Source organism: Triticum dicoccoides, chromosome 2A (assembly GCF_002162155.2).
Source record: "Triticum dicoccoides isolate Atlit2015 ecotype Zavitan chromosome 2A, WEW_v2.0, whole genome shotgun sequence".
In the NCBI taxonomy this organism is placed as follows: Eukaryota; Viridiplantae; Streptophyta; class Magnoliopsida; order Poales; family Poaceae; genus Triticum; species Triticum dicoccoides.
Window position 1 is genome coordinate 444,287,308 of NC_041382.1, and position 18,758 is coordinate 444,306,065.

At 41.6% G+C, this 18,758-nt stretch overlaps 1 protein-coding gene across 2 annotated transcripts in view; it reads left to right on the top strand.

The window, feature by feature from the left end:
* The window catches only part of LOC119354837 (protein TRANSPARENT TESTA 9-like), a 19,633-nt gene extending 16,420 nt beyond the window's left edge, over positions 1 to 3,213 (top strand). For both annotated transcript variants that reach the window (XM_037621585.1, XM_037621584.1), the window contains 6 exons: positions 858 to 963; positions 1,056 to 1,127; positions 1,252 to 1,298; positions 1,868 to 2,027; positions 2,131 to 2,291; positions 2,436 to 3,213. In XM_037621585.1, the coding sequence (XP_037477482.1) occupies positions 858 to 963; positions 1,056 to 1,127; positions 1,252 to 1,298; positions 1,868 to 2,027; positions 2,131 to 2,291; positions 2,436 to 2,741 (852 nt within the window). In that variant the 3' untranslated portion in view covers positions 2,742 to 3,213. The remainder of the gene's footprint in view (positions 1 to 857; positions 964 to 1,055; positions 1,128 to 1,251; positions 1,299 to 1,867; positions 2,028 to 2,130; positions 2,292 to 2,435) is intronic.
* The last annotated feature ends 15,545 nt before the right edge of the window (positions 3,214 to 18,758 follow it).

Sequence of the window (18,758 nt, forward strand, 5' to 3'; positions counted from 1 at the left end):
TTCTGAGGTGTTCGACCAAATGGCAAAAAACATGTCCCTCTTTTCTGTAATGATGTGCAAATATATTTAAAATGGTTCTTTTTGTGTGCAAAAGAAGGCGTGAATTAGCAAATTTTTTTTCGAGGGAGTTCTGTTTAAGGGAAGGACTGGGTGGTCAGAAATTTAACTCAATTTTTTAGGAGTTAAGATTAGGGAGGTGGTATAGGGAGTTAAATTTTAGGGGAAGGGCTAGAGATGCTTCTAGGATCAACCCCAGAGCATATAGCTGACAAACAGACCGTATGGCCACTTCTTCGTCGGAGCTGCAGGAGATCTGACCCCGGTTTAGTGTACTATTTTTAAAGGATTATCACTTAACAGTCAGCAAAATTCTGCAGCACAGATGGGCGTCGCACTACCTGGGAAGGAGCTGAAATCAAATGTTGTGTTTGAGATTATCTCTGTGCTGGCTCAAAATAAATAGCATTTTGAACTGTGATCTCTGCCCTCTCCTGCTCTCCCAAAATGTTCTAGTTCGCTAGTTGCTGTATGGGGCTTGACCTGCCAGCAGTCCTAGCTTCTGAGCTGCTCCTAAAGTTACGTTTGTGGTAGTGACCCGATTTTAAGTTCTAATGCACCTAAATTATGGAGAAGTACTTCCTTGCTCTGTGCAAGTATATCATGTAGTTATTTCCACTATTGCCTATCTATCGAAGGACAATTGAAATTCATCCTGGGTATAGCTTTAGCTTATGTCTAACTGGGATATGGTTGGATTTGCAGTCTTTCATGCACAATGTTATTGCTGAGAACTTTGATATATTTGAATCAGGCAGGTCAGATGTGATATGTGAGATGCTTTTGTTTGTGTCGTGTAGGATTCACACAAGGATTGCAGTGAAAAGCTGCTGGAAGAATCTGGAGGATGCTGGTGTGACTTGCTTCTTCCTATCATTAGAGAAGCTTGGAAAAATTGCAAGAAAGGTAGATTTCAGTTTGGAGCCGAAGTGCTGTGTTTTTATGTGTGGTGCAAATGAAATTCCGTCCTAATATTCTTTGTTTTTCTTTGGAGTTAGCAATTGAGGCATCTTCACCACCCAAAGGATCCAAGTCTATTATTTCACCTTTGGATCCGTGTTTATTTGGAGGTCAGGACTCAATACCACACTAAATGAAAGTATATCTTACAAGTATCCTGTCTCTATCGTGGAGAAGTATCTTACAAGTATCCTTCTTGGCTTGCTGTACTGATCTATAAACATTGTATTCCAGGTGATTCTTCTATCGCTATCGCGGAGAGAATCTATGAGATGGTTAAGGTATTGGCTTGATCTTTTTCATTCGCTGGTTTTGACATATTTATTTTGTTAATTGGTTCAGTCCCAGCCAAGAAGTTTGTTTGGTTGATTTCTGTTTTATTTATTATTCTCAATGTCAACAGAATAGCACATGACGCAAAAGTACCTTTGTTTTGATTGAAATATCCAATGTGCAACTCAACCATCATTTAAGAAACGCGTCCAGATCAAAAGGCTTAAGGATATTCACAATCCTTTTCCTGATAGTTGTACTGGACTTTTAATAATGCACAGTTAACTTACTCTTGCGCTGATGCTGCAGTATTAATGTATTATACTTATGAACAATGAGTGTGTACAGGTTCACCAGCTTGCTGGTCTAATGGCGCCATGACGGGCAACTGTGGTTCAAACTGCATGTATTTTAATATTTTAATATTGAATCATGTGAATTTAAAATCGTATGCATTGTTGGTAGGTTGATATTTGAGGATACTGCCTGTTTTGTCTCTGTTACCAGCTAGCCCAGTGAAGTTAACTTTTTCAGTTCCTCGTATGTTTGCTGAAATGTGTGATGATAATTTTTACAGGGTTTTGTGCTACAGCATCAAGTTATACTCTTCTGCCTAGGAGAAACTTTCACTGACCAGCCGCCTATTTACTCTCCAGTCGATCTGCCTGTAAATAAGCGAGCAACTGCAGCAGGCTTCGATGGTTCAGTGCCCAAGCCTGGGCTTGAAGTCAACTTAGGTCTGAGTTTCCTTGAAGTTCTTACGTTGGCATCATAGAGATTGAAGTTCCTTAATTCCTCTCTATGTTTGTGATTTAAATGTTTGTCTTGCTGTTCTTACAGTTGATGCAATTCCTTGCCGGATAGCATTTGAGAGGGGCAAAGAGCGTCACTTCAGCTTTTTAGCTTTATCTAATGGAACTTCTGGGTGGATTCTCCTTTTAGAAGAATTACCACAACAACGTGGAATTGTTCGTGTCACTGCCCCCTTGGCTGGATCTGATGTATGTGTCATGCATTTATCATGACATTGAATATCTTTGTTTAGTTGCTCTTTCAAAGCCATATATATATATTCTTAATAGCATTAAGACATTTTTTTTATGAATAATGCATCTGATGAGAAAATTGTGGCATTATTATTTCAGCCAAGAACAGATGAAAAGCATGTGAAGTGGTTGCATTTAAATATTCGTCCTTCAACTGTTCCTTTCCTTGATCCGGAAAAATTCAAAGGCAAGACAAAGAAGTATCTTGTTGATGGGAGATGGACCCTTGCCTTCAGAGATGAGCAATCTTGCAAGGCAGCAGAGGCCATGGTTATTGAAGAGATGAAGCTCCAGCAAGATGCCGTCGGGAAACAGTTGAAGGCATTGCTTGAACTTAACATGCCTGAGAATGGGTTGCAGCATCCTCAGCTTTCCCAGGAAACCTCTTCTGATGACGGTTCATGACCGGTTGAAGTTTCTTGTGCAGTGTTGAACTTCTAAGAAATGGTGACAGGAGGTCCGGTTGCCTCCATGTTGGCGAGTAGGCCGCCATGTTCTGTATATTACATCGGCAGATTAGATATCTTGTTAACACACACACTGTAGAGTTTCAACCCTTTTGAGGTAAGTTAGGTCTATAGGATTCTTTGTACAATAGTCTGTATCTGTCCTTTGTCCCTTGTAATGTTATATACATATCGCAGTCCATTCTTTGATAAGCTTCAGGGCAGAGTTGGGCGGTCAGTGTACACTAATTGTATGAAGAGGCCGGCCTGCAAAAAATAAGATCTCTTGTCAAGTGTACACTAGCTGTTTAAAGAGGCCTGCAAACAATCAGATCTGTTGTCAAGTGTACACTAGCTGTTTAAAGAGGCCTGCAAACATTCATATCTGTTGTTAAAGCGAGCACTGCCAATAATAATAATGTTGGAACCCATTCATGATTTTTCTTTATCAACTGAACTGCTAATGAACTATACTATGTTCCTCTCCACTTAAAATATGGAACGTGTATTCTGGCAATTCACTTTCAGGTGACTGTTAACTTCGCAAAACAAGGATGTTTGTCTGATGGTTGTTGCAACGGAAATTGCTCACTGTTGAGCTGACTTTTATTTGGTAAGGTTTGATGTGCGAGACATACTCTGCTGTTGTTTTATTCTATGTGGGAATGAAATGATTGGTGTGACAATAAATATATCTACTGTAGTTCGCAGTACAAGAAACTGTTGCGTGGAGTTATTTACTTGTTGAAAATCTTACCCATCATATTTTTAATCAAAGCACATATTTGGCTAGTAAAGTGTTAATGCATGTCATAAAAAAATTGTTGGATTTGTATTTGAATGTATTTTTAATGTTTTTTTTACATATTACATATATTTTATAAGTTAAAATTGTGATCAAAGTATGGCCTAAAATAGCAGGGGAATAGTATAGAAGGAGGCACTCCATCTGTCCTATATTAATTATCTCTCAAATATGTTTCCCTCAAAAAAAAAAAGCAATGAAATATGTCTAGATACATCAGTTTCAGCGACAAACAACTAATATGGATCAGAGGGAGTATGATATCATTTCTATAAACCAAAACCAAAGGAATCTAAGGGAACTTTTCCTATAAAATTTTATCATATATAATCCCTGTAAATTTTTTGTAAATGATAAGAGGTCGCATTTCTGCAAAAGTATGAGCCATATTTATGTTTGGTAAATGAGCCGAATGATTGAACCGGCCTTTCTAAATCTGAGGCTTGTGAGCGTTCTGGGGAAATAAGATAAGAGAAAGCAAAGCTTTTCAAGTCCAAACGACATGTGTTAAAAAAGTCTGAACAATATAAACAAAAAGTTAACACATCTAATGACTAGCATCTACTGTATTGGGTATTGGTACTTCCAAATTTCTGTGCATTACGAGGTTGGTGAAACATTGATGTCTATGTGCAATCAATTTTGTTAGATGTTCAAATTATTCGTCCAAGCCTGGGCTAGGCCTCACAATATTGTTTTCGTCGTGTCATAGTTTGGGTGAAATGCTAAACGAGTTCTATTTTAATATATAATAATCACTAGCATCACATATAATTTTGATAGATAAATTTTAGGCGTAGAAATTAAAGCTTTCTTGAGGATTTCAAAAACTTTCTTACAAACATCATAAAAAAGTGAACACATTTTTATAAAAGATTAGTAAGAAGCCTAGAATTTTTGATTTTTTTCCTTAAATAAACAATCTATAGAAACCAGGAAACTTCGTATACCCCTTATATCTATAGAATAATACATTTTCTCAATAGCGTCAACATTAGCTCTATCAACTTCAATATATCTTTCAGAAATTCTACGTTCGATAACAATATCTTCATTTACCATAAAGTGACACATCTCCTAATTTAGTACAAGATTTGTCTCCTCACATCTCTGCAAAATTTTAAGATTGTACAAATTATCGAAAGAAGTTTCTATAGAAAGTCATCTATAAAGACCTCAACAATATTTTCACAAAAATCGACAAAGATAGCAGTCATACATATTTGAAAAGTGCCAGGTGCATTACATAAATCAAAATGTATATGTCTATAAGCGAATGTTTCAAAAGGAGGATACACAGGTATTCAAGAAAAGTCAGAGTAACCATCAAGATAACAAAAATGTGAACGCTTACACTTCTTCTAACATCTGATCTATAGAAGGTAAAGGATAGTGATCCTTCCTAGTTGTGTTTTTTAACTTTCTGTAAGATAAATTTATTTTTATCATTAGGAACAACTGTAATGTCTTCTTTTTTAGGAACACAATGAACAATATTTACTCATCTACTATTAGATATATGATAGATTGTACCAACTTCTAGGAGTTTAAGAACTTCATTTCTTTCCACATCCTTCATCTTAAAATTCAAACGACGTTGATGATTATATCAAGTTTAGCATCGGGTTTCATATGAATCCTATGCATGCAAAGGGCACGACTAATACATTTGAGATCATCCAGAGTGTAACCAATAGTACCCTAATATTTCTAAGGATTGTAGGTAATCTTTCTTCTTCATACACTAAAAAGTCAGCACTGATAATAACATGATATATCTTATTTTCATCCAAATAAGCATATTTCAGACTTTCAGTATATCAGATAACGGTTTAAGTTCAAACACACGATCACCTTTAGGAGGCGGTGTAGGTCCCTAAGGCTTCAACTCATATTTAAGTAAAGTTGTCTACCTAAAGAAAACTTCATCTATTTCTTTCCTCTCATGCATATTAATAAATTTCATGCTCCAATAAATATTGTTCTAATGTATCACTAAGAGGTATATCTATTGCAACAATTCTTTCTATCTCATCCACATGAAGAAAATCTTTAGCATGATGTTGTTTAGTAAACTCAGAGAAATTTAAGAAAACTTCATCTACTCCAAACTAAACATAAATGTTTTGTTTTTAGCAATCAAGAACTATACTATAAGTATTCAAGAAAATTCTACCAAAGATTATGGGACAGAAATTATCTTGTATAGTTCCAAGTATTAATAAACCGGTAGGATACTTAGTCTTGTGACATGTTCAACATCTCTAATAATTTTCACACATGAAATACTAGACCTATCCACGAGCTTAATTGTTCGAGCAAGGTGAAATATCTTCAACAATTGGTTGATAGAGAGAGAAAATAATTACACTTATACTAGCTCTAATATCACATAGACCATGATAACAATGAGTACCGATCTTAACAGAATTAGCAGGCATGCCAAAACATTTGGAAGTCTTTTATATTTAACAATATCAATAGCTTCTTCACGAAGTTGAATAACATGCCCATTTACATCTTGAGTTACAAGATCTTTAATGATAGGGTTAATACCGACAGTATATCGACCAGAGCGGTGGTGGGGTGGTGGATGGGAGATTCAGAATTTCTTTCGAATTTCGAATCTAAACCAATCGACACATCGGAACTAATACTCGATAAAGAATACCTAAAAATAACAGAAGCATGCGAGCTTAGCAAACTAGCAGAGAGAAATATTAAACAATAACTTAGATGAAAGTGATGATAATTATTCACGTATAATAGCACTCACCTTTAGCAATAACAATAGTGGGACATAATGGAAGTGAAGACAACACATAACATGATAATGTCACATCCCTGGTCCTGTTATGCACTAGGCTAGACCTCATGTGAGCATCATGTTTAAATTTTTGAAACCTGAACTGAGGAATTTTGGAAGCCTCAAAAACTTAAATAAAAGAAGGGCAAAAACCCTAAAAATCTCATTCATTGCTCCAAAATGCTCTTCTTAAATGTTTGATAATTTTTGGTAAGGGTTCTGGTCCCAACCAAAATATTGAACATTTTTAAGGAATTATTTTTGGGACTTTGGATTTAATTCATTAGCTATTTGAATTTGAATTATATTCATATAATTAGAATATAATTTCAAATACCCCTGAAATATTTTATAAGCTTTTGGAAGAGTCCATCTAGCAATATAAAATATTCAGAGGAGTTTTTGGCATTGTTTGAATTATTTTAAATTCAAAACAGTGGCAAAATAAATTAAATAAAACAAAACAGAAATAAAAGACAGAGGAGAGAAACCTTACCTGGACTTACCTCTGCAGCCCACCAGGCCCACCTGGCCAGCCCAGCCCATCTCCACCCCCCCTGTCGTCTTCCTCCCTGCCAGGAGGACAGACACCGCGACGCCGCCGCGCGCGCCACCTCCTGCTTCCCCTGGCCACCTCCTGCTTCCTCCCCGAGCCCTCTAGCGACGCCACGGAGTCGTCCCCGACCGCTATCCCTCCCTCTGCTCGCTCTGGCTCTCTCCCTCTCCCGATTTGGAGCACCACCGAGAGCCACCGGAGGGCGCCGCCGTCGCATCCATAGCCACCGGCCACCCCTCGCCCTTCCGATGAGCTCAGGAGCTCCGTTCCGACCCCATGGAGCTGCACACCGACGCACGCGACCAGAGGAGGCCCCAGTCGACCGGAGCATCGTCGTCTTCATCCCCGGTGCCCGGAGATCGCCGCCGTAAATTCGCCGTCGCAGAAGCTTCCCCGAGCTCGCCGACCCCTCCGTCCAGTCCACTGTGAGCCCCTCTTCCTCTTCCCCCTTCCCTCAAGCTCGCGCTCATCCCCTAGCCCCTTCCTCCATCGCGGCCGAGAGTTTCTCGCCGCCGGCCATGGCGCAGCCGTGGCCATAGCCGCGCATGCCCACGACGGAGTGCTTCACCGTGCTCATAAAGCCCCCAGGAGCCCAACACACCAACCAGCTTCCCCTCCCGCGCACCGCAACGCCAAACCCGCGGGTGCCCGAACTCCGGCCGCCGCGGAAGTGCTCGTCGCCGTCGACTCAGGCCATCCCAGCTGCTGTCGCTGCTACCACTAGATGCGCAAGAACGCCAGCAAGCCGTAGCCACAAACCGCGCTCAAAATGGAGCCCCGTAGCGTTTTTCCGAAACGCTCCGCCGTCGTTTTGGTCGCCGCCGGCGTAACTCCGGCGAGGGTGACGTGGCAGACTAATTCGGGCTAATGACGCACGTAGTCAACACCTAGTGACACTGATAGCGGGCCCCACCCCTGGTCAAACCCCAGTCAGCGCTGGGTTTGACCGGGATTAGGTCCTGTGTCACTGACGTGTGGCCCCCACACGTCAGGTTTGACCGAGCCAGCCCAGTTGACCCTGCTGACGTCACTGTGACGTGGTGCTGACGCCATAATCATTTCTAGATTTAATATTATTCAGGAAATTCCAGAAAATGCCTAAAACTTCTAAAAATCATAGAAAATTAACCGTAACTCCAAATTAAATAAATTATATATGAAAAATTATCAGAAAAATTCAAGGAATCCATCTGTACCATTTTCATGCATGTTAGAACAACTTATAGCTGCTGTTTAGCACAAATCAATTAAATGGCATTTGAATAATCACATATGGAGTTTGAATTTGAATCTTGTATTCAAACCAACTTCATTTAATCTATTGCTAGTTGCATTAGCTCATAACACATTCATTTTGCCATGTCATGATCATGCATCATATTGTGCATTGCATTGATTGTGTTCCCTTCTGTGTTGCCGGTATTTGTCCCCTCTCGATAGACGTGATACCGATGATGTGATCGTTGACACTGATGAAGACTCAATGTTATCTTCAGAAGTGCCAGGCAAGCAAAACCCCCTTGTTCATTCCGATAAAATCCCACTCTCTCGCTCCTGCTCTTTTTTACTGCATTAGGACAACACCGATTCATCTGTTACTTGCTGCGGTAGCTGAACCCCTTTATCCTTTGCATGACCTGTCATTGCCACAGTAATTAGATGAAACCCACTAGCATGAGTAGGAGTTGTTTGAGCCCTGATGTGCCTACTCATTCATGCTTGTTTGTCATGCCTGCTACTGCTTAGAGTTGAGTCAGGTCTGATTCATCGAGGATGAATCAGAGGTGTGTGAACATGTCCTACTATGTGTGAGCTAAGTGTGTGAACACGATTTGGTAAAAGGTGTCGGTGAGAGGCCATGTAGGAGTACATGGTGGGTTGTCTCATTGAAGCCGTCCTTAGGAACTGAGTTCTGTGTTTGTGATCCATGATTCAGCTACTACCATGCATTGGGCCCTGGAATATGACCCCGCTCGACTTCTTATTCACCCTAGTCCTCTGTCCAGGAGTTGCAAGTAGTTTCTGGTGTTTGTAGCTTACTGGAGGCCGTGGACAGCGCTGACCGTAGGGGTGGGCTGTGATGCGGTAGGTACGTGGCACGGTGTACCGGATGCCCGTTTGGTATCTCGGGAACCCTGTTCACATCGTTTGGGGCTGTGAGCGAAACTCCGGCCGAATCTCCTCATGGATGGAACCCGAATAGGCGATAAACCTGGACTAGAGACTTGAGTGTTTAGGTAGGTCGTGGTCTACACCCACGTCGGCTTTCGCTTGAAGTCTGCCGAGCACATGTCGTGTGCAGACGCTAAGTGGTGGAAACATGTATGAAGAAGTACACCCCTGCAGGGTTAACATCATCTATTCGGATAGCCGTGTCCGCGGAAAAGGACTTCTGGATTGCTTATATCAGTTCATAGACAAGTGAAAGTGGATACTTTAAAATGCGCAAGATAAGCGTGAGTGCTATGGATGGCGTTCTCGTAGGGAGACGGGAGCGGATCCATAGTGGTGTATTGATATGGTGAATATGTGGACTCGTGTGCGCCACCTCAAAAGAGTCGCTTGCAGTCGTAGTTTAGGATAGCCACCGAGTCAAAGCTGGCTTGCTGCAGTTAAACCCCACCATCCCCTTGTTGAAAATGATGCATATGTAGTTAGTTCTGATGTAAGTCTTGCTGGGTACATTTGTACTCACGTTTGCCTGTTTTATGTTTTTGCAGAGAGACTTCGGTCTCGCTAGTTGTTCCACGTGGACTTCGACGTTTAGCTTGATACCTCAGCTACGATCTTGTGCCCTCGGCAGGATCTGATAGATAGTCAGGCTTCTCAGCCTTTTTCATTTATAGATGTCTGTACCCAGACATGATAGCTTCCGCTTGTGCTTTGATTTGTATGCTCTGAATGTTGGGTCATGAGACCCCTGTTTGTAATATCTCGCTCCTCGGAGCCTATTGAATAAATTACTTGAGTCGTAGAGTCATGTTGTGATGCCATGTTGTGTTTGCACATATCGAGCATATTGTGTGTATGTTATTGAAATGCTTGGTATGTGTGGGATCTGACTATCTAGTTGTTTATCTTTAGTAGCCTCTCTTATCGGGAAATGTCTCCTAGTGTTTCCACCGAGCCATGGTAGCTTGCTACTGCTCCGGAACACTTAGGCTAGCCGGCATGTGTCCTTCTTCGTTCCTGTGTCTGTCCCTTCGGGGAAATGTCACGCGATGAATACCGGAGTCCTGTTAGCCCGCTACAGCCCGGTTCACCGGAGTCCTGCTAGCCCAGTGCTACAGCCTGGATTCACTCGCTGATGACCGACACGTTCGATGCTAGGTCATGGATGCCTGTCCCTGTAAGTCTGTGCCACTTTGGGTTTACGACTAGCCATGTCAGCCCCGGGCTCCTTATCATATGGATGCTAGCGACACTGTCATATACGTGTGCCAAAAGGCACAAACGGTCCCGGGCAAAGGTAAGGCGACACCCGTGGGAATACCGTGCGTGAGGCCGCAAAGTGATATGAGGTGTTACATGCTAGATCGATGTGGCATTGAGTCGGGGTCCTGACAGATAACCACGGAGGATAACATGTTAAGATTACATATAACTAGTCAGAATGCATCGAAGCATACAACAAGTATAACGATCTATAACACAGAGAGATTGAAGGATAACACGAGAAATAAGCAAGAGAAGATAAGTGATCAGAGATATCTATCGAGACAGAGAGCACGGGATATAAACTACTGAAAGATTGCAGTAGAGTAGAGTAGAGTAAATCAGTGGTGCTAGATGGCGATAGATGATTTGGTAGACCACTTCACTCTTCTGTAAAAGAGGTACATCTTGTTGGAGGGACTTGTGATTGAACATAGGAGCAGACCTCTCTCCATCCTATTCTCCTTCAACCCGAAGCTCATCAGACTTTGGTTGAATTCACTCGGGGTAGATTCTTATCAGCGATCGCCAAACCTTCGATAGACTTCTTCGTGAACCACAAGTACCTTGGTTTCTGAAGACTTAACTTGGTGAAGACTATCAGTCTTCGACACTCAAGCCATCACCCACCCATCTAGAGAGTGTGCAATTCTCAAGAGTAATAGGTACAAGAACTCTAACTCAGATCTACTGTGACACTCAACCACTATCTAAGTTTTGGCTCTTGATTTTCTCTCAGTGGATCTTCAACCCAAATACCTCGAGAGGGGTGCTCAATCAATCTTCTCAGAATCTCAAGCAGAGTAGCCAATCAAAAACGTTGGAGCGTGGTGGCTATTTACAGGCGCAATCTTCACTGATAGAAAATGGCCATTTAGGACACAAAACCCAACCAATGGACAACTGACATGTTTCCAATGGTCAAATTTTGAGCACAACAGTAACATTACTTGATGAACAATTAATGTTAACTCCTCGGTCCGAAATATCTCTCTCGCAACCCACAAGAACATCGTCTCTGGCTGGCGAGTAAACTTTCGGTGCACAAAGAGATTTCTCTCAGTCTTGCATAGGTTTCAGCTAAGCATCACAACAGACCTAAGCATCGAGAACCTATACCCCTCTTAATAGTACGGAGGTCCTTTGACTCAAACAAGAGAAAAAGAACAACGAAACAAATACTACATCTTTGCTTCATCTTCAACCTTCTTGTCTATAGCTATTCTTCTTCGAACACACCAAATGAAAATTGGTTCGCATCAACAAATTTTTTGAAGGGGTCATCTCTTTCACACAGTCTTCTCGGTATACTTTCTTCTCGAAAAGTATCTCTTTCTTATCTGCAACGCAGATGTTCCTCGGTGAAGTTCTTCGAACTTCAGGCAAGAATACGACATTCTTCTGGGTACTCCAGGGACTATTTCTCGCTGTGTGCACTAGAAAACACATCAGTCCCTTACTGTTTCTGTCAATAATCTCCAAAACACAAGGGTCAAGGTATTGCTCCAACAATCTCCCCCTTTTTGTCGATTGTTGACAAAACAGAAAACATCAAAGAGTAGATAGAAGGGTAATTGATAATGTGTGAAAATTAAATGTTGAAAGATTATAATATCCGAAGATAAAGTATGCCCCCCCTAAATGTATGCATTTTACTGAAGGATTTGTCATCCTGAAATCCTGCACTATTAGTGAACCAGGTGCGATATATAGATCTTCATAAATGAGTGTCTTTGAGATATGATTCGGTTGAGTAAGAACGTTCAATGCATTTAGTGAAATCCGAGTGAATTGTTTCCTGCAAAACAATGCCTTTGAAATGATTTGTTTCAATATTACAAAGACTTTGAAATGATTTGTTGCAGAGACAAGGGGTGAAGTTTAACTTAGAAAATCATACATGGTTTTAGATCCATCTCTGAATGATTTTCTCCTGCAAGTCAGATTGTCGAGAATTATGGAAGCAAGAGAATCAAAACATTTAGAGAACTTATGATAAAGTTTCTGCTGCAAAACATATGGGATAACAATAGCATAGCATGGGGGTTATTAACATTACATGCCAAGATGTTCATCAGTACCACACGCGGTACCATAAAAGTTCAACAACCAACCAACTGAAGTTCGACGACACGACTAAAAACCAAATGTTTCAAGAAAGCAAATGACAAATGAAAAGCCCAACCCCTGGCAAAAGACCCGCACATATAGACTCCAGATGAACATGTCCCCCCTTTTGTCAACATGGGGAAAAAGGAGCAAGATAACACGATGAACTGCTTGTCCAGAGAATCAATAGAGCTAGAACTGTTTGGTGAAACTGATCTAGCAGTAGCAGGAATAGAAGACTGAGCAGCAATAGAGCTTCCGACTTTGGCATCGAGAGTGCGAGCTAATTTTTCTTCGGGGCGTGATACGTCTCTAACATATCTATAATTTTTGATTGTCCCATGCTGTCATATTACCAATCTTGTATGCTTTATATGCAATTTTATATCATTTTTGGGAACTAACCTATTAACTCAGTGCCCAGTGCGAGTTCCTGTTTTTGCCTATTTAATTGTTTCACAGGAAAACCATACCAAACGAAGTCCTAAAATGATGAAACTCTATGGTGATTTTTTCTAGACCAAGAGAGACCCTAGAAGCTTCGAAGGGAGACCAGACGTGTTGGGAAACATAGCATAAAAAATTCCGCGCCTATGCACACCCAAGATCAATATGAAGATGCATAATGGGTTGGGATCACAATCGTTATCGTCACCGAGTTCTAGCGGATGAAGAATGTGTAGGTGTAGACCTTACTTGAAGTCACCCGAACCGTCGATGAATGATCCCTCATACCGCCCACAAATAGTCCCTCAAATCAAAGACCGAAAGCACGACCTCTCTACTTGGTTGCAAGCGTGCAACCCTCACGATCTGGCAGCGCTTCGCCGTCCAGAGCTAATAATTGCCAAAGAATTAGAGGGGGGAGATTTAGAACCACACGGGGCTTCTAATTATGAGGACAAGAGGATTAGCGTAGCTCTATCTAATTAGTCAACTAGGACCAAGTAAAACTAGAACTAGAAGAACTACATGAGGCTTCAAAACTTGTATGCTCAAAAGAGCACAAATCCTTAAGTATATATAGGCTAGAGGGGAGAGGGAGGGCTGTCACCAAGGAGGGAAAGCCTCCTTGGGGCACCGTCCATGGGGGAGGAGTTGGACTCCTTCCCCACTCCTATTCGGCCTCCTTCCTTAGGGAAGGGGCGCCTCCCCAACTTGGGCTCTTGTGGCCCAAGTTGCCTTTCACCTCTTGGCTTTTTAAGAACCCGTTGATATTAAATTAAATATAAAATTGTTCTAAATACTATTAGACCACTTTATATATAATTTAACAGCCATCCAAAAAATTTCCACCTATATATTGTTTATCGGTAATACCCGATATTCAGTGAAACCTTCGAGTGACCCCGAAACGCTTCCGGATCCTCTCGGAACTATTCCAAATATTAATGAAACAATTCCACATATATATTCTCATCATTCCCATCCTACTGACACTCAGCAATGTGATTGCCTTATGCTTGTGACCCTGTAGGTTCGGTAACTCATAGACATGAATGAAAACCCTTCGTTCAATGACCGACAGTGTGACCATGGACCTATCATGTGATGTTCCCTTTGCTTCGCGATACTTCACAAAACCCGAGATGCATTGGTATCCTCCTGATTCATCACTATGCTCACTAAACCAAAATCCTCGTTATCAGTTTTCTTCTTTCTCGTTATTGTGTTCCGGCATCCCCGTGACGTAGTCACCTGTGTCTGGCCAGACGATGATGTATTCCATCACATCGAGAGGGCCCTAAGAATATCTCTCCATCATTGGAGGAGAAAATCCCACTCTTGAGCTATCTAGTCTCTTGTCAAACTTTCTGATGAGCCTATAAGTAGTCGTTATGATCACCGTGTTACAGGTGACATTTGAGCTGTTGGGGAACGTAGCATGCAATTTAAAAAAAATTTCTACGATCGCGCAAGATCTATCTAGGAGATGCATAGCAACGAGAAGGGGAGAGTGTGTCCATGTACCCTCGTAGACCAAAAGCGGAGGTGTTAGGTTAACGCGGTTGATGTAGTTGAATGTCTTCATGATCCAACCGATATAGTACCGAACGTACATCACCTCCGAGTTCAGCACACGTTAAACTCGATGACATCCCTCAAACTCTTGATCCAGCAGAGGGTCGAGGGAGAGTTTCGTCAGCATGACAGTGTGGTGACGGTGATGGTGACGTGATCCGCGCAGGGCTTCGCCTAAGCACTACGACGCTATGACCGGAGGAGTAAACTGTGGAGGGGGGCACCGCACACGGCTAAGAGAACAATTGTTCTGCTATGGGGTGCCCCCTGCCCCCGTATATAAAGGAGGAGGGGAGGAGGATGCCAGCCTAGAGGGGCACACCATGGGGGGAAACCGAATAGGACTCCAAGTCCTATTCGACCCCCTTCCTTTCTTACGGAGGGGAAAAAGGGAAGGGAGAGGGAAGAGGAGAAGGAAAGGGGGGCGCGCCCCCTCCCCTAGTCCAATTCAGACTCCCTATGGGACAGGGGCGTGGCCACCCCTTGTGGGCTACCTTCCCTCTCCCCTATGGCCCATGTAGGCCAATTACTTTCCCTGGGGGGTTCCGGTAACCCCTCGGTACTCTGAAAAATACCCGAACCACTCCGAAACTATTCCAGTGTCCGAATACCATCTTCCAATATATCAATCTTTACCTCTCGACCATTTCGAGACTCCTCGTCATGTCCATGATCTCATCCGGGACTCCGAACAATCTTCGGTCACCAAAACACATAACTCATAATACAAATCGTAATCGAACGTTAAGCGTGCGAACCCTACGGGTTTGAGAACTATGTAGACATGACCGAGACACATCTCTCAATAACCAATAGCGGAACCTGGATGCTCATATTGGTTCCTACATATTCTACGAAGATCTTTATCGGTCAAACCGTAATGACAACATAATTCCCTTTGTCATCGGTATGTTACTTGCCCGAGATTCGATCGTCGGTTCCTCATACCTAGTTCAATCTCGTTACTGGCAAGTCTGTTTACTCATTCCGTAATGCATCATCCCATAACTAACTCATTAGTCATATTGCTTGCAAGGCTTATCATGATGTGCATTACTGAGAGGGCCCAGAGATACCTCTCCGATACTCGAAGTGACAAATCCTAATCTCGATCTATGCCAACCCAACAAACACCTTCGAAGACACCTGTAGAGCATCTTTATAATCACCTAGTTACGTTGTGATGTTTGATAGCACACAAGGTGTTCCTCCGGTATTCGGGAGTTGCACAATCTCATAATCAAAGGAATATGTATAATTCATGAAGGAAACAATAGCAATAAAACTTAACGATCATTATGCTAAGCTAACGGATGGGTCTTGTCCATCACATCATTCTCCTAATGATGTGATCCGGTTCATCAAATGACAACACATGCCTATGGTCAGGAAACTTAACCATCTTTGATTAATGAGCTAGTCAAGTAGAGGAATACTAGGGACACTTTGTTTTGTCTATGTATTCACACATGTATCAAGTTTCCGATTAATACAATTCTAGCATGAATAATAAAAATTTATCACGATATAAGGAAATATAAACAACAACTTTATTATTGCCTCTAGGGCATATTTCCTTCAGTCTCCCACTTGTACTAGAGTCAATAATCTAGATTACATTGTAATGATTCTAACACCCATGTAGTCTTGGTGCTGATCATGTTTTGCTCGTGGAAGAGGCTTAGTCAACTGGTCTGCAACATTCAGATCTGTATGTATTTTGCAAATCTCTATGTCTCCCTCCTTGACTTGATTGCAGATGGAGTTGAAACATCTCTTGATGTGTTTGGTTCTCTTGTGAAATCTAGATTCCTTCGCTAAGGCAATAGCTCTAGTATTGTCACAAAAGATTTTCATTGGACCCGATGCACTAGGTATTACACCTAGATCGGATATGAACTCTTTCATCCAGACTCCTTCATTTGCTGCTTCTGAAGCAGCTATGTACTCCGCTTCACACGTAGATCCCGCCATGATGCTCTGCTTGGAACTGCACCAACTAACAGCTCCACCATTCAATATAAATACATATCTGGTTTACGACTTAGAGTCATCCAGATCAGTGTCAAAGCTAGCATCAACGTAACCATTTAAAACAAGCTCTTTGTCACCTCCATAAACGAGAAAACATATCCTTAGTCCTTTTCAGGCATTTCAGGATGTTCTTGACTGCTGTCCAGTGATCCACTCCTGGATTACTTTGGTACCTCCCTGCTAACTTATAGCAAGGCACACATCAGGTCTGGTACATAGCATTGCATACATGATAGAACCTATGGCCAAGGCATAGGGAATGACTTTCATTTTCTCTCTACCTTCTGCAGTGGTCGGGCATTGAGTCTGACTCAACTTCACACCTTGTAACACAGGCAAGAATCCTTTCTTTGTCTGATCCATTTTGAACTTCTTCAAAACTCTATCAAGGTATGTGCTTTGTGAAAGTCCAATTAAGCGTCTTGATATATCTCTATAGATCTTGATGCCCAATATATAAGCAGCTTCACCGAGGTATTTCATTGAAAAATTCTTATTCAAGTATCCTTTTATGCTATCCAGAAATTCTATATCATTTCCAATCAACAATATGTCATCCACATATAATATTAGAAATGCTACAGAGCTCCCACTCACTTTCTTATAAATACATGCTTCTCCAAAAGTCTGTATGAAACCATATGCTTTGATCACACTATCAAAGCATATATTCCAACTTCGAGAGGCTTGCACCAGTCCATAAATGGATCGCTGGAGCTTGCACACTTTGTTAGCACCTTTAGGATCGACAAAACCTTCTGGTTGCATCATATAAAATTCTTCTTTTAGAAATCCATTAAGGAATGCAGTTTTGACATCCATTTGCCAAATTTCATAATCATAAAATGCGGAAATTCCTAACATGATGTAGACAGACTTAAGCATCGCTACGGGTGAGAAGGTGTCATCGTAGTCAACTCCTTGAACTTGTCGAAAACCTTCCGCAACAAGTCGAGATTTGTAGACAATAACATTACCATCAGCGTTAGTCTTCTTCTTAAAGATCCATTTATTCTCTATGGCTTGTCGATCAACGGGCAAGTCAACCAAAGTCCATACTTTGTTCTCATACATGGATCCCATCTCAGATTTTATGGCCTCAAGCCATTTCGTGGAATCTGGGCTCATCATCGCTTCCTCATAGTTCGTAGGTTCGTCATGGTCTAGTAACATGACTTTCAGAACAGGATTACCGTACCACTCTGGTGCGAAACATACTCTAGTTGACCTACGAGGTTCGGCAGTAACTTGATTTGAAGTTTCATGATCATCATCATTAACTTCCCCACTAATTGGTGTAGGCATCACTGGAACTGATTTCTTTGATGAGCTACTTCCCAACTCGAGAGAAGGTACAATTACCTCATCAAGTTCTACTTTCCTCCCACTCACTTCTTTCAAGAGAAACTCCTTCTCTAGAAAGGATGCATTCTTAGCAACAAATATCTTGCCTTCGGATCTTTGATAGAAGGTGTACCCAACAGTTTCTTTTGGGTATCCTATGAAGACACATTTCTCTGATTTGGGTTCGAGCTTATCAGGATGAAGCTTTTTCACATAAGCATCGCAACCCCAAACTTTAAGAAACGACAACTTAGGTTTCTTGCTAAACTACAGTTCATATGGTGTCGTCTCAACGGATTTAGATGGTGCCCTATTTAACGTGAATGCACCCATCTGTAAATCATAACCCCAAAACGATAGTGGTAAATCGATAAGAGACATCATAGATCGCAACATATCTAATAAAGTACGGTTACGATGTTCGGACACACCATTACGCTGTGGTGTTCCAGGTGGCATGAGTTGCGAAACTATTCCACATTGTTTCAAATGAAGACCAAACTCGTAACTCAAATATTCGCCTCCGCGATCAGATTGTAGAAACTTTATTTTCTTCTTACGATGATTTTCTACTTCACTCTGAAATTCTTTGAACTTTTCAAATGTTTCAGACTTATGTTTCATTAAGTAGATATACCCATATCTGCTCAAATCATCTGTGAAGGTCAGAAAATAGTGATACCCGCCGCGAGCCTCAACACTCATCGGACCGCATACATCGGTATGTATTACTAGCAAAAGAGCCCGTGCGTTGCAACGGGAAAAGAAAATAACGCACGGCCCTAACCCAATAACCATGACTAAGACCCCAATAGATATTGCCGAGGCGTCTCTCTCGGCATTAGATGAGAATCTGCTTTATTTT